The 19311-nt window shown below is 43.1% G+C and overlaps 1 protein-coding gene across 6 annotated transcripts; it reads left to right on the top strand.

Annotated features, from left to right (window-relative positions):
* Positions 1–479: 479 nt before the first annotated feature.
* Positions 480–19275, top strand: impdh1b (IMP (inosine 5'-monophosphate) dehydrogenase 1b). 6 transcript variants are annotated; one of them, XM_035147229.2, is made up of 16 exons: positions 480–1084; positions 7010–7108; positions 7284–7361; positions 11300–11348; positions 13433–13534; positions 13640–13714; positions 14024–14230; positions 14334–14421; positions 14517–14716; positions 14887–14977; positions 15274–15369; positions 15823–15966; positions 16092–16236; positions 16349–16492; positions 16582–16665; positions 17143–19275. In XM_035147229.2, exons 1-16 carry the CDS (start codon positions 861–863, stop codon positions 17162–17164), a joined length of 1848 nt encoding a protein of 615 aa, XP_035003120.1. In that variant the 5' UTR covers positions 480–860; the 3' UTR covers positions 17165–19275. The 6 variants fall into 6 exon arrangements, with proteins under 6 accessions (XP_035003120.1, XP_035003119.1, XP_035003121.1 ...); XM_035147228.2 differs by having other exon boundaries at positions 7281–7361; XM_035147232.2 differs by lacking the exon at positions 480–1084 and adding an exon at positions 4376–4527.
* The last annotated feature ends 36 nt before the right edge of the window (positions 19276–19311 follow it).

Raw genomic sequence — 19311 nt, 5'->3', positions numbered from 1 at the left:
TGAGCTGTAGGAAACTGTGCTGCTCTCTTTGCACCACGTGGCCAGATCCTGTTCATTCTAATGCAAAAAAAAAAAAAAAAATCCTCTTTGTGAAAGTGACATGGTGCCGGCGATAGATAGAAAGCAGGATTAACTGATGCGTGGAGGGGGGGAGACATGGAGGGAGCCTCGTGCATGGAGCACTCAGCGGGACAGTGCCGCTCGCTCCATTCAACTTGTGGAGGATTGCTCGGGGGCCACGACGGCTTTATCCCACATGTAAGTACAGTGCCGTGTCCTGCGCCCTTCCATTTCCCTCCACCATCTCCTCCACTATTTCAAAGACATCGGCACAGCCGCCCCTCTCCACAACAACAACGCTCTGCTGCTGCTGGCATCATTACCACAGCAACACCCTCTCACTGGGAGAATCTCCTAGGTGACGCCCTCTATTGACACGCCTAGAGGTAGCTGGTGCCTTTTTGTAGGCAGGTGCATCCGTTGCAGGAGCAGAAGGAGTCGCCTGCCACTGGTTGGTCTTTTTTTCCTGCTTTTCTCTCTGTCTCTGTGGGAACACCTGTGTATCTAGTCTGGAAGTTAGCAGCAGAGTAAACAGAGCAGGCAAAGGAATTCAGATAAGAAGATTAGACACAAATGGGGAGTTTACTTTTTTTTTTTTCCCGCAAAATGTAACTTCCAAACTTGCTAAACGTTGGTTGTGAAGCTCATATAATAACAGGGATTTCAACTTTCTGCTGTTGGGACCGAAACGTGACCTTCAGCTGGTGGAAACCTTGTCTGTTTGAAGACAAGAAAAACTGGCGAAAGGCTGCAAAACAAAGCAAAAAGGGCCACTGGACTCAGAGACTGACCTTGGACCGATGATGGAGGGGTATGGTTATGAGCACTTTATTGCAGAAGGAGAGAGGGAGAGCCAGGAAGCGGATTATCGGAGAATTGTGGGGGACACCCAGCTGCCACGTGCGAACGTTGGATCCCGGGAAGGTGAACAGTACCTCCGGCAGACCTCGCATGGCCATGGACACGAGACTGCAGCCCAGAGATACAGCGCCACGCGCATCCAGGCCGGCTTTGGCCCAGAGAGGTGAGTTACTGGAAAACACGAGGGGGAATTTGCCACTTTCAGGTGTAACTCACACTTTGTGTACGTTATTTGTTTCATTAATGTGTCACAAACGAGTTTCCCAGCAGTTTGCTATACATATTAGTAGCGTTAATGTCTTTAGATCTCTGCAAAAGATGATGATGCTTGGTCAGTTCTCTGATTGGCTGCACCTTCATGACGCTGCACATGTAAATCAACTTCATGCCACTGGGTCGGTTTACACGTCCACTCACACTTGCATTCAGATCAGCTTGCAAATGCCCTCATGTTGTTAAGTCCCCTGCTTTGTGTGACGGCCTCGGAGAGAGCACTCTAGTCCTGTGAGCAGATGCCAATGTAAAAAAGGAAAAACAACAAAGCAGAGATGTTAAGTTGCCAGGTCCTATTTTTATCGCTGCTCCCCTGCCCCCCCTGCACACACACACAATTCCACAATGCATCATCATCATCAAGGGAGGAGAGAGTGAGCGAGCGGCGTGCTGCAGGGCGGATGAACAAGGCTGAATCGGCCGCTCAGAATAGCAACAGTGCATAAAAGGAACCAGTGACCGATATATGCAATGACCGACATTTAATTTGACACAGACACATGGCCGGGGAAACGGATCCACCTTCGTCACCTCGGCAGACACATCCAGGGACCCTCACCTCAGATTATTGGAACAAGGGAGGACCAGGGAGAATGTGTTGGGTTACAGGGAAACGCTTAATCCCACCTCTGAGTCCTAATCCCTAACTTCTGACAGGCAGGATCAGCAGTTCACTATGCCATAATTAGCAACCTCATTATACTACACATTATAAAATATGATGTTAGCTCTTTATTTTGGTGATACTGCATGGAATATCAGCCATATATTGAGGAGACTTGCTAAAAACACATTCTTGGTGTTGCTAAAGTATAAAACAAGAAGCCGATGTCCCTCTTTTCCCTGACAATTTGGTTGTAAAACCTTTTATTCTGCTGCGTGAGGCTGTAGACGAGGCGATAACAGACACTGACAGGCGTATTTTTAGTCAGTTAGAGAGCAGCACTGAATTTCTTTTGTCAGTAACTCATGCCAGCCATTTGTGCTGCCGACAGCTTGATAACCAGAGCAGCGCGCTGACAGGACTGTCAAGCAATGTGAGCGGGCATGTGTGTGTGCACTGCATTCTGGGAAGGTTTTATGTTGTTTGCCTTAAGTCAAGAGATTTACAACCTATTGTCTTAAGCATGATGAGGTGTTTTGCTTATTTACTCCATTTTTAAAAGACGACTTATTTCCTTCCTCTTTCCTTAATGTCCTTCCTTCCTTTATACTTAGATTTCCCAGCAGCTAATTACCAACATTGTCTTCATGGTTTTAATTCCCTTAATTTCCTGCCCTAAATATCTGTAAACACCTGTATTTTACATTCCCTGACGAAACATTGAAGAAATATAGAATTAAACGTGAGTCTTCTTCCTTCAGACAGCAAAGCCGCAGCCTCAGCTACGCTCTGTCTCACGTGGACACCCCCCCGGCACGCTCACTACAACTGTTATCATGTGAATAAAATGTGCTCGGCTCTGGCCTTTCACTGTGCTTAATCCAGTTTAGATGATTTGACTTGTGACCAAAATTCGCAGCAGCACCTCTTGAATTCAACGTAACGTTTCACTAAGTTAAAATAAGCATGGAGGGGTTTTTTTTCCACTTTGAGGAAGGAAATCAATACGTCCTTGTTCTAATTTTTTCTACAGATCAGGGGAATGACTCAGCCACTTGATTTCCTCCTTTTTAAAGTCGTCAGATACGTCCAGCAAACAAAATGAGGATTTATTTATAATAAACACAAATTAAATAATTTATTTATCAAGTGATCTATATTTTTTCCCCAAAAAATGTATGAAAAACTTCGGTGAAAAAAATCTTTGGAGTCAAAGTACTTCATCACAAATAAAGGTCGAGGTAGTATCAACGGAATAAACACAAAAATATCAACCGTACAAGTACTAAATAGAGAGAAGTACTGTTGGAAAGATACATAGTAGTTTACAAGATAATGAGGTTTAAATGTGAAATCTTAAAAGGACACCACCGACCTAACTGCCTTTTTAATTCTCTCCCTTCTCATTCGAGACTGAAAAGGGTTAAACAACAGACTCCAGAATAGTACTCAGTAGAACCAAAAGACTCCTGAATACTCGTAATCCAGCACTGCAGGCCACGCGGAACGCTTTTAATAAAGGGCAATAAAGCACATGTCCTGTTTTTATAATGCACTTAAGTACTTTATCTGGTGGTTCGCTGCTGCTGATTATCGACCTACAGGTGCTAGTGTCCATACATTTTATATGTTGAGGTTTTATTTATTTCAGCTTTGGTTTTATTGGCTGAACGCGGCTTTTAGGATGTATTATTCTTTTCTTTTTAAGGGATCAGATTTTACTCACGTGTTTCATATATTTTGAGTGTGTGTGGTTGTTTTCTTGACTATGTTTGGGTGAGACAAATTCCGATCAATCTGAACCTTCATGTGAAAATACTACATGGGCATGTGCAAAATTTACCTTTTGAATTTAGTGCATGAATAGAGATAAATAATGGAGGCAATCAAATAAAGTACCTGAGTAATATAGTAGAAGTCCAGCACTGCCACACACAGACACACAGTCTTCATGACTTCAGAGGACATTACACTGACTTACGATTTCCAAATCCATAGTTAGTACTTGTCTAACCCTAAACCTAACCTTAACCTAGTGTAAGCCTAGTACTTGCCTTACCTTCACCTAAATCTAGACCTATCTAGTCCTAACCTTAACCTAGACCCAACCTAAACCATAGCTACTACTTGCCTAAACCAGAACCTAACCTTAACCTAGATTAACTTTGGTAATTGCCTTACCCTCACCTAAATCTATACCTAGACCTTACCTTAACCTAGACCCAAGCTAAATCATAGTTACTACTTGCCTTAACCTATACTCTACTTTAACCTGACCTTAAAACATGTCTTCAGCTTAATTATTCATTCTATTTATTAATAGAAAATGGAAGGTATTTATAGGAACTTGATTCTAAAGATAAGATAATCAGTCAGGGATGAACATCAGTAAAGTAATAATCAGTAGCGTGCGATGTTTATAATGTAAGGAGATATAAGAATAAGATGAAATACAGATATGTGGAGTAAAGACCTACATGAGGACAGTGTAAACAGTTAGATCCTAACTAAACACACACCAGGATGCAGATGGTTAAACACGCCTCTGACTGGAGACAGGGGATGTGACGCTGCTGCTGCTCGTACATAACACCAACACACACTGTCGGCACACGCTCACACACACACACACACACGGACACACACTCTCCTCTCTCCACTTTTCATGCAGACCTGCACTTTCACGTCTCGGGGCCACGAGGTGTTTTTCATCCACTTTGTCCTTCCAGGTAAAACAAAAAATCCTCCTCCTCTTCCACCTCCACCTCCTCTTCCTCTTCCTCGGTCCTCGGTCCTCGTCCTCCAGCCCGAGTTCACACCGGGGAAAGTTGCCTCCGTCCTCCCGTCAACGTGGGCATCGTCTCCTCGCTGCTACAAGCTAACGTTACCCGGTCCCGGGGTGGTGGGTGGGGGGAGAAAGACCAGACGTCGCCGGCTACGTTAGCGACGCAGCTGCAGTGATTTTATACGCGTTTCTTATCTCGAGAGGAGAAAAGCTGTGAAGTCTGAAGTTGTTCCCATTTTTTAGTTTCTTCCTGCTGCGAGGCTAAAATAACCACTGCTAATGCTAAATGCTAACGCTCTCCCCCTCCCACATGTCTGCACGCAGCTCTGCCCCAAAACTTCACGTGTGTGTGCGGTTTTTCTTCTTCTTCTTCTTCTCGCACATCTGCACCAGATGTGTCAGCTTTATGCGATATTGATTTTAAATACCCAACGAGCTAGCATCGCGGCTGTAGCCACATCAGGTGTAGCTGCAGAGTAAAGTGACTGTTTAAGCATTAAAAGGGTTATTATTATTTATATCCAGCATTTATTTGCTAAATTGCCTTTTTTAAATGTATAATTCACGTGGCTGAATGCAACTCCAGCCACGTGAGCAGCTGGCTGATGAAACGCGGTTAGCTTAACTGGTATTTTTAATAGTACTGTCGTATTCACTTAAAAACAGCTGTTATTATATAGAGCTTCCTGTGGGTTGGTTTTCTATCCATTTATTTAACTTCCCTCGCCTCTGATGTTATAGATAATAAAGTACCACCACCCGCTTTGCCGTCCTGAACATGTCAGATCGATTCGTCATCATTCAGCATCAACCTGCATCCAGCACATGCAGCTGGAACGGAAGCCCCACGCGCAGCCTCGAACGCGGCGCCGAACTCCCTTCAGAGTTCCGGCCAATTGTTTCTTCTCTCCGTCCTCACGACTAACTTAATCCCATTAGTAACATATCATTGGTTGTTCAGCGTGTGACGGGAGCCTCTCTTCAATTCGGCTCGTGTTTAAGACTAAACACACAATGAAGTGCTGTTGAATTTCCACTTTTAGCTGCTGTAGTTAAAATGCATTGAGGCTAACGTTAGCTTAAATGCTAACGCTGTTGTGATGATGTGATGCGACTGAAATGTGACAGATGCCAACACGGATTATCAACCGTAGCATTGTTGTTGTGTGTCACTGTAAAAACAAAGGTGGGTCAAGTGTGTGTGTGTGTGTAGCTAATGTTTTGCTAGCTTCTGATAAAGTAATGTAAACAGACAATTCACTCCAGCGATGTGATGAATAATGTATTTGATTCATTTTATATTATTAATCAGCCTCAAGTTTATTTATAAACCATGCGCCACCGGCCTCAGTGGTCCGGGTAAAAGTCAGTGGGTCACACGGACACATTTCACCGGGACACGCGGTCGTGTGGGGACTCCTGCTGCGTCTGTTGAAATCACGCTGTTTCCCAATGCGACAGATTTATGATCTGTAAACAAACAATGGTTTTAATCTGATGCAGAGATATTTGTGATTTATCTTTATTGTTTTGTTTTGTGCACAGCAGGGGTTGTTAGTTTCAGGTTTGAAATTATACACATGTGTGCACGAAAACCTAAAAAGTTTTAAGCCGTGAATCCTGAAATGCGTCAAGACAAAAATACCTATACAGCAACTTCTGAAAATCACAATGTCAACAAGACTGTTAAATACTTCATATATGTATGAATCATAAGAAGAGAAGGGGTCAAGAATGTAGAACTGAAAAACAATAAACTCTTTTATAAGACAATTACAGCGTTAACAGTAAAGTAGAGTTCATGTTTGCTCGGCACAATTGAGTCTGGACTTTCTCCAGATTTTCAGCAGGCGATTCTGCGCTCAGACTCTAACATGCAGCCCCTCTGGAGAATGTCAGGAGTTGTGAAAGCAGCTTAAGACAGTTAAAGGACACAAGCAATAAGAGTCCATGTCTTTTGGTTTAGCTCGTTGTCACAACATGCTCCCTGGCGACACACAGGAAGCTGTGTGAAGGGGATGCACTGTCCTTGAGGGTGTCAGACAGGGAACTCATCACACCTTTCACTTAGTGACAGACGAGAGGACGAAGGGGATGCTGACAATTCTCCGGCATCGTCTTTGTTCTCTCCAGCGCCCTGAAGAGGCCTATTGTCAGCCCAAGATTATCACAGGACTGTTAATGCTTTCATAAGAAGAGGAAGCATCTGGCACCTGCACAGGCGCTCTGACCTGATGTTGCTTGAGGGATGCTGCTGTTGCCATGGTTATGTCTTCCTGTGAGAAGGTCATTAAAGCTCTGCCTGCAAAGGGGACGTCTAGTGTTCTGGCGGCGCAATCCTCGCGCTGTCTGTAAGATGAGCATCTGCTATGTGATTTCCGAGCTGTACAGTTGATTTGAAGTTGCCTCTCCTTGTTATTTGGCAGCATGGCGGATTACCTAATCAGCGGCGGCACGGGCTACGTACCTGAAGACGGACTCTCGGCTCAGCAGCTCTTCTCGATCGGAGATGGCCTCACATACAAGTAAGTTTCCTTCTTCACAGACTTGGAACTTTTTTCCTTTTTTAAAAATCTCAGTTCAGTAATCAAATCAATTCATAGTGAGGTCTCCTGATTTTTTAAAACCTCACCTCCGCGCACCGGTGGGTGAAGTGTTCGCACAGTGCTTTGTAATGGCCAACGCATTTTGAACCAGCAGATCTGACCAACAGGGCGTTGTCTCCGACGGTCAAACGGCTGAAGAGCTATGCTCTAAAGGAGATGGGTTGACTTACAAGTGAGTAAAACAAGTCATCTTCCAACTATTTTGAAACTGTGCCATTGAAAAGCCTTTGTGTCTCCGAATGGTGAATTCAAAAGGGGGAAGCAAATGACTGTCCTAACTCTACTTTGAGACAAACCAATAAAAATCAGAAGATAAACAGAGTGCTCGTTGGATCGCTCGACCTGAACTTGGTCATAGGGCTGAAATTTGCTTCCAGTAGACGTTACTGCTTTATTAGCTTCAACTAACATCACAGTGCACGACCTGTCCTGTGTGCATGATGGAACAGCTTGTGCACTTTCTTGGTGACACTATGCATTATTAAAGGTGCTAATTAAGCGCTGATTGCTCACTTTCTGGTGACACATGCTTTAAAAATCATCACACCTTCTGCCTAAGATAATTTTTCTGAACAAATCCATAATTTTTTTATTTTCTTAATAATTAATGACAAGCAAATTGTCCGTCTCGGATGTAGTGGCTGTTGGACACATAAGCATGAAGCATGCCTCTACTTCTTACCTTTTTGCTTTTGCTGAACTAAAACTTTCTCCAAACGTCATGACTGTGCTTAACTCCTGAATATGTTTTGCCACAGGTGCTGCCACGACAGGGGTGGGGAACCTTTTTCCAATCGGGGGCCATTTCAGTTTTCTTAACATCCTTCAAGAGCCAAACTAAACTGGGAAATTCATACATTGCACTAAAACTTTCTCTCTAATATGAGTTGTCCAAGTTTGGGTCAGTCAGTGTTCGAGCAAAGCTCATGTAAACACCATGTAAATGTTGGTTGGAAAAACTCCTCAGGACATGCAAACAGTACGAGGGTCAAGCTTGTTGTCAGGCACATCAGCTTGTTCCAAGTAAAACAGCTCAACACTCTCCTGAAACCAAACGTGTGAACAAGTTCTGCAAACTCACCGGTGTACTCAGAAGCCTTTTATTCTTGCTGAGTTGGAAAATGCTGAGCGTTTGCACACAATGTATGTATCTTTATTTTACTTTGCCCATTTTTAGCAGCCGCAAGAGGCACCTTCACAAACTCTCCAGATTCTAAGCCGTCTGCTCACTCACCACAAATGTCTCTGTCAGTATGTGGTGTTGTGAAAGCTGCCAGACTTTACTGGAGAGGATTAATCTCCAAGTTCACCGTATCCAGTTTGGCTGCATTTTTCCAGCTGTAATGACATTCAAGACTTTTTCATCAGTTTGACTGCGAGCACACTCATAATCGTTTGTAAGTTTTTCTTGGAAAGCGTGATGTTCCACATCTACTTTTCTTGCCGGTTGCCACTATGCTTGTCAGCGATGACGTCTAACCATGTTTCATTCTCCCTGGCCGTGACCGGACAGGCACACAGCCAGAAGGACATTCGTCATGTTCTTTTAAACATTGCTGTTGTGAAATTTTGTACTTTTTCCATTAGTTGTTTTAAGCCAACAAATCTACATTTTAAAAGTAATTCAAGCATAGTCTTCTAAATCTTTCCCTGTAAGTAATGCTACTCCTGCTCCGTAGCAGCTAATTGAATGGAAAACGTAACAACGTCTCAGTGTGTCCACGTGTGATTGAATAACGGCCGCCACACTTTAATCAAGCGCATCACGACCAAAGGAAATGCTGCGCACATGATGCCCTGAATTGACATCATGTGAAGTGCAGGAGGAATTGGGGTGAGTGGGTTTAGTCTCAGGATGAAAGAGGCCGTACAAGCCGCTGGTCCTGTGTTCCAACCGTTTTATAACACAAGTGCCACAAATAAGATTTCAGATAACGGCGAAACAGTCAAATATGAAAGTGTTTTACTGGCACAAAAGTCTAATGTTTTTAATTATCTCCACCAAGATTTTGGTCCTTGATCGACCTTAAATTAAAATCATGTCCTGGTGTCACTGTGAACAAACTCTATTTCTGTCCTCACTATTTAAAAAGCCTCGCAGACACCACGGGGCTTTCCCCTGAACATAGACAGTCTGACAAACTGTATTTAATGTGTTGACGCTGTAAAACACATCTACAAAACATCCCTGTAATATAATTTTCATGCATCATTTTTAGGTATAGGTTAGTTTATAGGTACATACTCTTGTCTTTACCATTCACACAACTCAGTGGGTTTCAGCTAACCCATATTCTTTTATAACTAAACACACACACATAGGACCACATGGTTACGAGCTGTCCATACTGTAGTTGGCCTATCTCACATTTTTTAATCCTTACGGTTAAGTTCCCTGGCAAAGTGCTCCAATTAAACCTTGATAATAGAGTAGTGTAAACCTAGTTGGTGTGTTACAAGCACAGATATATGATTAATTCTTTTTTTCACTCGTGGAACAGAGCAAACAGTGGCAGTTATACTCCTTCTGCCAACTGTAGCTAGTCTGTCTGCTTTTGTTTTGACTCACAAACCAAATAAAGTGGTGGAAGTCAGACAAATGTTAATCATTGACCCTCCACTAAGGAGTTTATGCTTTTGTTTGTTTGTCTCTTAGTTCGTAGCTTTTCCTAAAAAAACTTTCTGTGATATTTTGAGATGTGGTGTATGGTATGGATTATCTGCACTTAAAAAAAAAAACTTCCAAATGCTTTTTGTGGGAGTGGACATACAATACTGTAGAAGCAGGTAAGACTGGTTGTGGCCATGATCAGTCCTGTTTGGCATCATTCTTTTGTCTACATTTGAACAATCCTACAACACTATATAATAATCTCCAAGCCTGTGTTTCCTTAACATTAACAAAGCCGACTGATTGAGCTCTTGTGCAGCACTGACCCAGAGTCAGTAGACTCGGCCTGTGTGCTGCAGCTGAGGTTTGCGGCCGCTGCTAAATGCTAGCAGATGTGTGCTGGGCCTCCTACTCGACCTTTACGTTTCGTTTGGATTGTAAAAACGAGGGGAAACAAACAGGACTCCTCCCTCGCAGTGTCCCATCAAGTGTGGATATTTCAGACTTTTTCCCCTCCACACCCACCACGCAAGAGCAGAGAAGATGAGGCTGTCAGCAGAATATTTCTCATATATCAAAATGACTGTCGTGAAAATGTCTATTTCTCCCCCTCCCACTCTCGCATACACCCGCCCTGCTCATCATTTACCTAATTCTCTCCTTGAAGTTTCCTCATCTGATTTCTGATGTGCAAAGCTGCCCTCATTCCTCCATCTGTCCCCATCCTGAACTCGCACCCGTCTACTAAAACCACAAATGCATACTTGCATAGTTTGGTTGAAAAACAACACACCATACCTGTGTCCAACTCCTGCTCATCCAGTCATCTCGCTCCACCTCTCATTTTGGTTCTACATAAGTTAAGGCCACATGTGAGTAAAATACTATCTTTACGAAAGTGCATGTGCAGCACCGGAGATCCTGAAGTCATCAACTAGAAAGAAATATTCAATTACACCCTGATGACAGTGGTAGAAGAAGAACTTAAACATTTTACTAAAGTAACAGTACCACATTAGCTTTTCTACTTGAGTAAAAATGAAGTACTGCTTTTAAATATACTTGCTGTGCGTAGCCTGTTCCCTAAGCAACGGTCTACTACATCAGCAACTGTGCCAACTGTGCAAAAAACGTGCAGTAACATAGTAAATGTACTTGGTTACATCCCACCCCTGCCTGAGGCCAGCTCATGATCACTGTGAGAAGTTAGTCTGTTTTGAGTCATGGTTTTGTTGTTTCCGTCACATTAACATCTGTGTGGTTTTCAGTTGCGCTCACATTTGTCCACTTTTCAGTTCAACCCTGTGAATTCACCCTCTTTATAATGTTGAGAAACTGTTTCCTGTTTCTCTTTGATATATTTCATACAATTTCTTGGTTTAAACTCTGATCTCTTTTAGTTTCTGATCATTTTAGGGCAGCGTTGATGTTTTTTCAGACCTTTCAGTCCCAAGTTGTGAGCATTACCACATGACTTTGCATTTTCTTTTGTCTTTCAGTGACTTCTTGATCTTACCCGGCTTCATCGACTTTACATCAGATGAAGTGGTGAGTACACCACCGAATGCAGTTATCCGAGAGTATGATGATACCTCTTTCCCACTGAGGCGGGCCAGTTTGAAGCCAGTACCTGATATCGAACCAGTTCCACAGCCAAAGAACTGGTTCCTGGACAAAAAACTGGTTCCAACTCTGCGCTGGTGTAGAAGAAAGAATCTCTTAGGTCAGGGCCTGGGGACAGGATTATCACGACCGACCAAAACATTATGCAACCACCATTCTTTTAACTCTCAACTCCGAAACCAGCCCTAGCACCAGGTTCACCTCTGTTGGTTCTATGAGGTCTGTTATTATTCTAGAAAATTGTTGCAAGTACATCTGAGTCAAGATTTAATGGGTGTTTTTGAAGAAGCCAATCGTTTCTTCAGTTTCGCTCCACACCTCTCATGATGATGAAGTGGAGCAGTGTCAGCAGACAGCCCATTCCTGGCAGAGCCACTGTCTAAACCATCAGCCTTATTACAGTTGAGTCTTTTTAATTTCTTCCTTTCAAACAAACCTCTCCCTAAGACCTCAGGATTATTTTGGTAACCGCAGCTCTTACAAAAATAGCTTTGTTTTTGAGTAAAACTGTCACTCTCTCTCCTCCTCGCTGCCCTGCTATTTCAGCTCGCTGTGGTCACCCACTGGCTGCTCCCTCACCCTCAGGTTTACATCTGTGTCTGGTCGGCTGCTCATCCACGTCTCTCTCGGCAGATGACGGCCGAGTTAATCTCCCGGGCTGTAGATGAAATCCCCCCCTCTTCTGCTTTGTCAATTCTAGAGGGTTTTTAATTTAATTGATATCTCTAATCTCCCGCTGTTCTCCAGCTCCTTTGCTTTAACTGTGCGAGCTGCCTGTCTGCCTCAATGCGTTGTCATGGGTTAGAGTCTCAGCGCGGCCTAGTTTTTCACTGGATGGTCGACCTATTGAAGCTTAAATAAAACAAATGCTTCCAGATTTGGCCTCGGTCCCAACTTTGAGTTGAGAAGTGAAATAATTTCCACACACAGCAGTTTGGTTTGCGTTCACTCTGTGAAAAAAACCGCCACGTGTGAGAGGAGCTGTTGTGGGAAATTCCCTGGGGCCGTGATGTTCTGGACATGTTTTCCTAACTCCCGGCTGAATGTAGCGGGTTAGTGCAGTTGTGCTCTCTAAATGGAGAAAGTGCTCTCAGGTGGTTTTCTCTTGCCTTCACCATGAACCTGTGAGAAAAGAGGCTCACAGCCTCCATAGTTTATGTCTGACACAGATAAGGAGTAAAAACTCAGACATTTTAGGTCTCGTATGCTGGTTTTTTTTTCCCATGTGCAAGGAATGTCATTATTTTCACTCCCTCCAGCTGAAGATAACAAAAAACTGTCACTGTTATGGGAATCGGTGAGAAGAGAAAATTAAACCTGGCTGTGGGAGAGGCTGTAGCAGGGCTCATTTTCAGGTTTAGGTCCCTGAGATTGACTCTGAAGTTTAATTTTCTGTAGACATCTCATATCACAAACTAGAATGATGGACTCACTGGAGCAGAATCTCCTCCACATGATTGTCTACTTTCTTATAATTGAATTATGAAAGAGTAAAGGAAGTGGTCTGATAACCCAAATGATTGTTTACCTCTGCCAAGGAAGTTGTTTTTGTCGCATTAACTACCCAACTGGTTTACATGAAATTTTGTGGAGGGATGGGACATGACCCACAGAAGAATCAATCAAATATTGGTGTGGATTCAAATCAGGCCTCCTCCCTCCACTGAGTCTGGAAACTGGTTTTGTAGTCTTTGCATAATCCCGTGAACAAACAAACAGACACAGGTGAAAGTACAACCTCTAATAGAGGTGATAAAACCTTAAAGACACACCAAAGCCAATATGTATTAGTTAAAATGAGTCTGTCTCATAAGTCTGCTTACAATGAACTTACTGGCCTCTTGTTAATTGAGGGTTTTGTGTCACTGAAATGGATTTTAAGACATTTAACGCTTTGAAACAACAGTCGAGTCCTGTATATCTGTCTAGTTCATTCTGCCCCCTAGTGGATTATACACGAAATGTCAAACGCACTCCAATGTGCATTACTGTCTGGTTTTTGTCTCCAGGACCTGACATCCGCACTGACCAGGAAGATCACCCTGAAGACCCCTCTCATCTCCTCCCCCATGGACACCGTCACAGAGTCGGCCATGGCCATCGCTATGGCGGTAAGATGACGCTTCCCCAAAGCTGCTATTGTGGAAAGATAATTCCTTAATTTGATCATCCTATAATCTATTTATCCTTCCTTTTTTGAATTTTGAATCGGGCAGCTAATGGGAGGCATCGGCATCATTCACCACAACTGCACGCCAGAGTTTCAAGCCAACGAGGTCCGCAAGGTCAAGGTAAACGAAGATTATCCCTCATAGCAGATAACTACTTTAAATATCTATTTTATGTTGTTCACTCATTACGTGTTGTCGTATAGTTGTAGTGTTTCTTGAGTTTATGGTAAATGTCTTCTTTTTAGTGTGTGTGCGCGTGTGTGTCTGTCTGTGTGTACTTATCCTGTTGTATTCTTGTGTTTGTATAACACTGTTCAATAATCATTGTGTGTGTGTTCTTTGGCTTTACGCTGCTCTTGCTTCTCTGCATAAATCAATGGGGAAACGAACACAATAATTAAAATACTTATGTTTGGTTTTGGCTTCCAGAGGTTTGAGCAGGGTTTTATCACAGACCCAGTTGTGATGAGTCCGCGCCACACGGTGGGGGATGTGTTTGAGGCCAAAGTTAGACACGGCTTCTCTGGTATTCCTGTCACAGAGACAGGCAAAATGGGCAGCAAACTGGTCGGCATCGTCACCTCCAGAGATATCGACTTTCTTTCTGAGAAAGACCACAGCAAACCTCTGGGGGAGGTGTGTATCTTTCCTTTCTTGTTTCCTATATACATCACTTGAAATTTGTTTTTATTGGCATCCCTAGTAATTCTTACATTCATCTGGGCCGATGATCTTCTAGGCCATGACTAAGAGGGAGGAGTTGGTTGTGGCTCCAGCCGGTGTAATGCTGAAAGAAGCTAATGATATTCTGCAGCGCAGTAAAAAAGGTGAATAGAAGTTTGTGCATAAAATAAAGCACGTTTATAGTGTAAGTATTTCAAATTTAATTAATCATCCTGTCGTTCATTCTCTCTGTGACCAGGCAAACTTCCCATTGTGAACGATAACGACGAGCTGGTGGCCATTATTGCCAGGACGGATCTGAAGAAGAACAGGGATTACCCGCTGGCCTCCAAAGACTCACGCAAACAGCTGCTATGTGGCGCCGCCATCGGCACCAGGGAGGACGACAAGTACAGACTGGACATGTTGGTGCAGGCTGGAGTGGATGTTGTTGTACTGGTGTGTGTTTTTAGACGTTTAAGAATAGAGTTTTTAAATATTTGAAAATGATCCTAAAGCCCTAAAATGTTGCCTCCTTAATTAATTAGTTTCTTCATAAATAACATAATAGTGTCTTTATAAATAACACACTGAATTTACTTTAACCAAAAATGTTTTTGCATTTCTAGGACTCCTCACAAGGCAACTCGGTGTATCAAATCAACATGATAAATTATATTAAACAGAAGCATCCAGAGTTGCAGGTGGCCGGAGGAAACGGTGAGTTTGTTGACAAAAGAAACAAAAGTTTCTGTTCCATTATAAACTAGAATTTCTCTCAGTAGAGCGCGAATCTCCACCTGGACCAAGATTTGCCTTAAATTCAAACAAGCTGTAGTCTTTGCATAATCCTGCTGACAAATGGAAGCACAAGGGTGAAAACATAAATTCCTTGGCGGAGATAATCATGTGCTTATGGGTGGAATAAAGCATTAGTCAAAGGACATTCATTTTGTAATCGTTTTTATAATGTCCCCAAAATCTAATACTTCTCTTTTCTGTTTCTCCACCTGCAGTGGTCACAGCAGCCCAGGCCAAGAATCTGATCGATGCTGGTGTGGATGCGTTAAGAGTGGGAATGGGCTGTGGCTCCATCTGCATCACACAGGAAGGTACTGATCCGTTTTACTGTGTCGTCTCCTGATCACAGCTTGTTTTATCTTTCTCATCGTCTGAAGTCCTGGTACCAATTAAGCAGCTGCACATTTAGATATAGGAATAAGAATATTGGGAAGTTGATGTATGATTCTATATCGGCACAAGAAGAAGGAAAGGCGATCAGTCGCCAGCAGTAACAAATACCCTGAGACCACTCCTAGTTGTCATGGTGATCTACCAAGGCCCCGATCTGGGTTGCCATGGGGACCGGCCTCTCGTGCTCAGACTAGGTCACGTTCATCAGCGAGAACAGAAGAGACACGTTTCAGCAAAAAGGACATGAACCTGAAGTATCTCAGTAAAATGGACGCTGTGTTCTGCTCGTCCCAACTCCTGCATCACCTCAGCGCGCTGTGTGATTTGTCTCCATGGCGATCGTGTTAAATGATTGTTTATCTCCCTTCCAGTCATGGCGTGTGGGCGGCCCCAGGGGACCTCCGTGTACAAGGTAGCGGAGTACGCCAGGCGCTTCGGTGTGCCAGTCATTGCTGATGGTGGCATTCAGACCGTGGGTCATGTGGTGAAGGCTCTTTCACTCGGAGCGTCGACTGGTGAGCTTGTGACACACACTGTCCTAACATCTTCCTGTCAACAAAGTGTTTCATATCTGCAGTGAGGAGGTCAGGTTGGCTAATACAAGAACGCAGGCATGACTCTCTCCCGTCTCCCACGCCAGTTATGATGGGCTCATTGCTAGCGGCAACCACTGAAGCTCCGGGAGAGTACTTCTTCTCAGACGGCGTGCGGCTGAAAAAGTATCGCGGTATGGGCTCCCTGGACGCCATGGAGAAGAGCACCAGCAGCCAGAAACGCTATTTTAGGTACTTTAAGAGGTCACGAGTCATGAAAAGCCAAATTGTGGCATCATTGGCTGAATTTACAGTCTGTGACCACTTGGGGAGAGTGTTTAACTGTGTGATGTCTTTTCCACAGCGAGGGCGACAAGGTGAAGGTAGCCCAGGGCGTGTCGGGCTCGGTGCAGGACAAGGGGTCCATCCACAAGTTTGTACCATACCTGATAGCTGGGATCCAACATGGCTGCCAGGACATCGGGGCAAAGAGTCTCTCTGTCCTCCGGTGAGTAGTTTATCCTTTTGGGGATTAATGGTTACAATACAAATGTCAGCTTTTCTTATTATATTGAAGACTATTTGTATTTTGCTCAGTTCCATGATGTACTCCGGGGAGCTGAAGTTTGAGAAGCGAACCACGTCTGCACAGGTGGAGGGAGGCGTCCACGGACTCCACTCGTAAGTAACACAAACACTCACAACTACACATTTGGTGCTTTCCATCAAACATTTATTCTTGCTGCTAATAAACAGCTTTGCTCCAGAGCCTGATAGATGATTGACGTTAGCAAATTGCTGGAAGTGAAAGTAAAGTTTCTCTATAGTTGCAAGAAAGTTGCTTGAGAAAACAAACAAAGCAACAAAAGCTATTGATGTTTTTAGTGCCAGTATTGGCTTTAATGATTTAATTTTGTTTTATACTTTTTAATCTGTGTTGATTTAATGCATTACTGATTATAATCTGGCTTTTCTATAACGTTGCACCTATATTTTATCTTGTGAAGAACCTTGTAACTCCAGTTTTGAAAGCCACTATAGAAATAGTTTATTGTCCATTATTATTTTCTGCTTGGAAATGTGATGCAGGTTGTCAACCTGGTTTTTATATATTCGAGCAAATGCTGATCTTTCTTCCATGTTTCTTCTCTTCCACAGTTACGAGAAGCGGCTCTACTGAACGGGGGTGAGGTGGCTGGAGTGAACATCGGCGGTGCACGTGAGCACACACGATCTAACAATGTCCCACACGTTAAACAAAAAAAATCTGTTACCACCCACTGCACCCCCTCTGGCCCCGCTCCTCCGTGTTGTATCCACTGCTGCTCTCTCTCCGATCCCAACCGAGCTGCTTGGTTTCGGGAAAGAAAGACGCACGGTAGCGAAGTGAGAATCATCGACCTGACACCGACTGTCTGAACACCTGGGATTTTGCACTCAAGAAGCGGCGCATCAGGGTTTTCAGAATGACATGCACACCTGTATCTTGAGTATGCAGCCTGATCCCAATTGTGTTTGTGGGTGTGAAATACTGACTGTCTGAATGAAGTGTGAGGAGTGTGCGTGTGAGAGATATAGTTTGTGTCCTCTTTTTGTCCCCTTATTATTATTATCATTATTATTATTATTATTATTATTATTATTATTGAGTCTAAAACAGCCATGGTGCAGTTTCCATCAGCATTTATTTTTATTTCCGGCTTCCACGCTGACCAGCAGAGCTCCCTGTCGGAAGCCTCATGCATCCTACTTCTTAAACACACTCGTGGTTGTGCAGAAGACGAGATGAAGCACTTGTGTGTATGTGAATCATGGCAATCCTCCCTTTCTTTTCTCCTTTTTTTTTTTTTTGTTGCGTTTATACGTCATCACAGATTTAAGCTACTTAATCAACGGTAGCTGCTTCTATTTCAGTGCATATTGTTTACTTTGTGTATTGTGGATCGCGAGGTACGAGACATTTGGCCGATGGCAGTCATGTTGGCGACGTCATTTCCTCCACCGTCACCTGAACACGGTCGATCGATCTCCAACCCACAGTCTTTAGCACTGTGGACATTTCATTCTCCCCTCAAAGACATGTCGAGCCAAATAATCAGCGTCCTATCTCAGTGTGTTGTGTTCATATGTTGAGCACGGAAGGGACCAAAAAGCTGAGGATCAGGTATGTTTAAAAGAAGACAACCTAAAGTGTATCAATCAAAACTAGTAAATAACGAAGACAATGATCGTTTCTCTGCTCTTTATTTGAAAACTTTTAGATCAGACTTTCTGTTTAACCTGATAAGTCTCCGGGGGCCTTGAATTGAGCATGAAGGGTTTTTGATATGCATGTTCGTTTTTTTCACGAAAAGCCAGACATGGCTGTATTTGTATTCTGCCTAATTGTAATTGCATACATACTGCCAAGTGTTTTGACACTTCCTTCTGACACTCTTCTTTTGTAACTTCAAAACCAAAATCTGCACAAGATGTCGCTTGTTTTTTCGTTGTCACTCGTTCATTCCTGCGCTCTCTCTCTCAGTAGGTTCTGTGTGACGGGCTTATTTTTTTGTTTAGTTTTTACCAGAGATATGCCTTGAAACAGGGATGGATACAGGCTGCAGATGACAGCTCGGTGAAAATGCATAATGCTACACACCCTCGCCTCCTTTTCTTACTTTGTAACAGTTATCGCTGTGTGTTGTTTTCATTCAGCTGATGTAGGAGTAGGCTTTTCTAACATTTTCATACTGGTTGTCCTTTTTGCCAGCTGTATTGTTTTCTTTTCTTTTTTTTTTTTATAAAATCTCCCAGAGTGTTAGAGTTCAGTTGCTTTCGCTAATGTACGTAACCCTGCACAGGGTTCACTCGACAAACAGAGGTCTTGCCGTTGGAATGAACTGCGACAAAGTGTACATGGAAATATATGAAAAAATATATATATACATCTATATTCAGTTAAATGACTGCTGCTTGTTCTCAGTCTCCCACCTAAAGACATAATTCAGGTTCTTTTAAAATGTCTTATTTGTCAAGATCTGAGTCCTGCTCGTCCATTTAAAAAGCCCAAACTGATAAAGTAAGATGTTAGTGTTAAAGTTGCCATAGTGGTAGCCTCTGCAACCTACAGCCAAAACCCGAAAACAAGGGCTTTTTAGATGGACAGAAAAGACTCAGTCGTCAATAAATAAAGTTCTTGAGTTTTTTTGAGGAGTATCACTTCAGAACATGTTTACAGTAATAACACTCGACAAGAGGAAGGTTGCTTTTTGCTGTTCAATATGTTTAAGAATAAATAAATAAAACTTGTGTTCGTATTACTGTCTTATTTAACACCAGCTGTCA

This window comes from Hippoglossus stenolepis, chromosome 22 (genome assembly GCF_022539355.2).
Source record: "Hippoglossus stenolepis isolate QCI-W04-F060 chromosome 22, HSTE1.2, whole genome shotgun sequence".
NCBI classification, from domain to species: Eukaryota; Metazoa; Chordata; class Actinopteri; order Pleuronectiformes; family Pleuronectidae; genus Hippoglossus; species Hippoglossus stenolepis.
This window is presented reverse-complemented; position numbering and strand designations above follow the sequence as displayed.

Excerpts from the sequence above, each read along its gene's own strand:
- impdh1b (XM_035147228.2), top strand. The coding sequence starts at position 861 with ATGATGGAGGGGTATGGTTATGAGCACTTTATTGCAGAAGGAGAGAGG. Across the intron at positions 14,422-14,516 it reads TCTGCAGCGCAGTAAAAAAG|GCAAACTTCCCATTGTGAAC; the intron begins GTGAATAGAAGT and ends CTCTGTGACCAG. Across the intron at positions 16,666-17,142 it reads GGCGTCCACGGACTCCACTC|TTACGAGAAGCGGCTCTACT; the intron begins GTAAGTAACACA and ends TCTCTTCCACAG.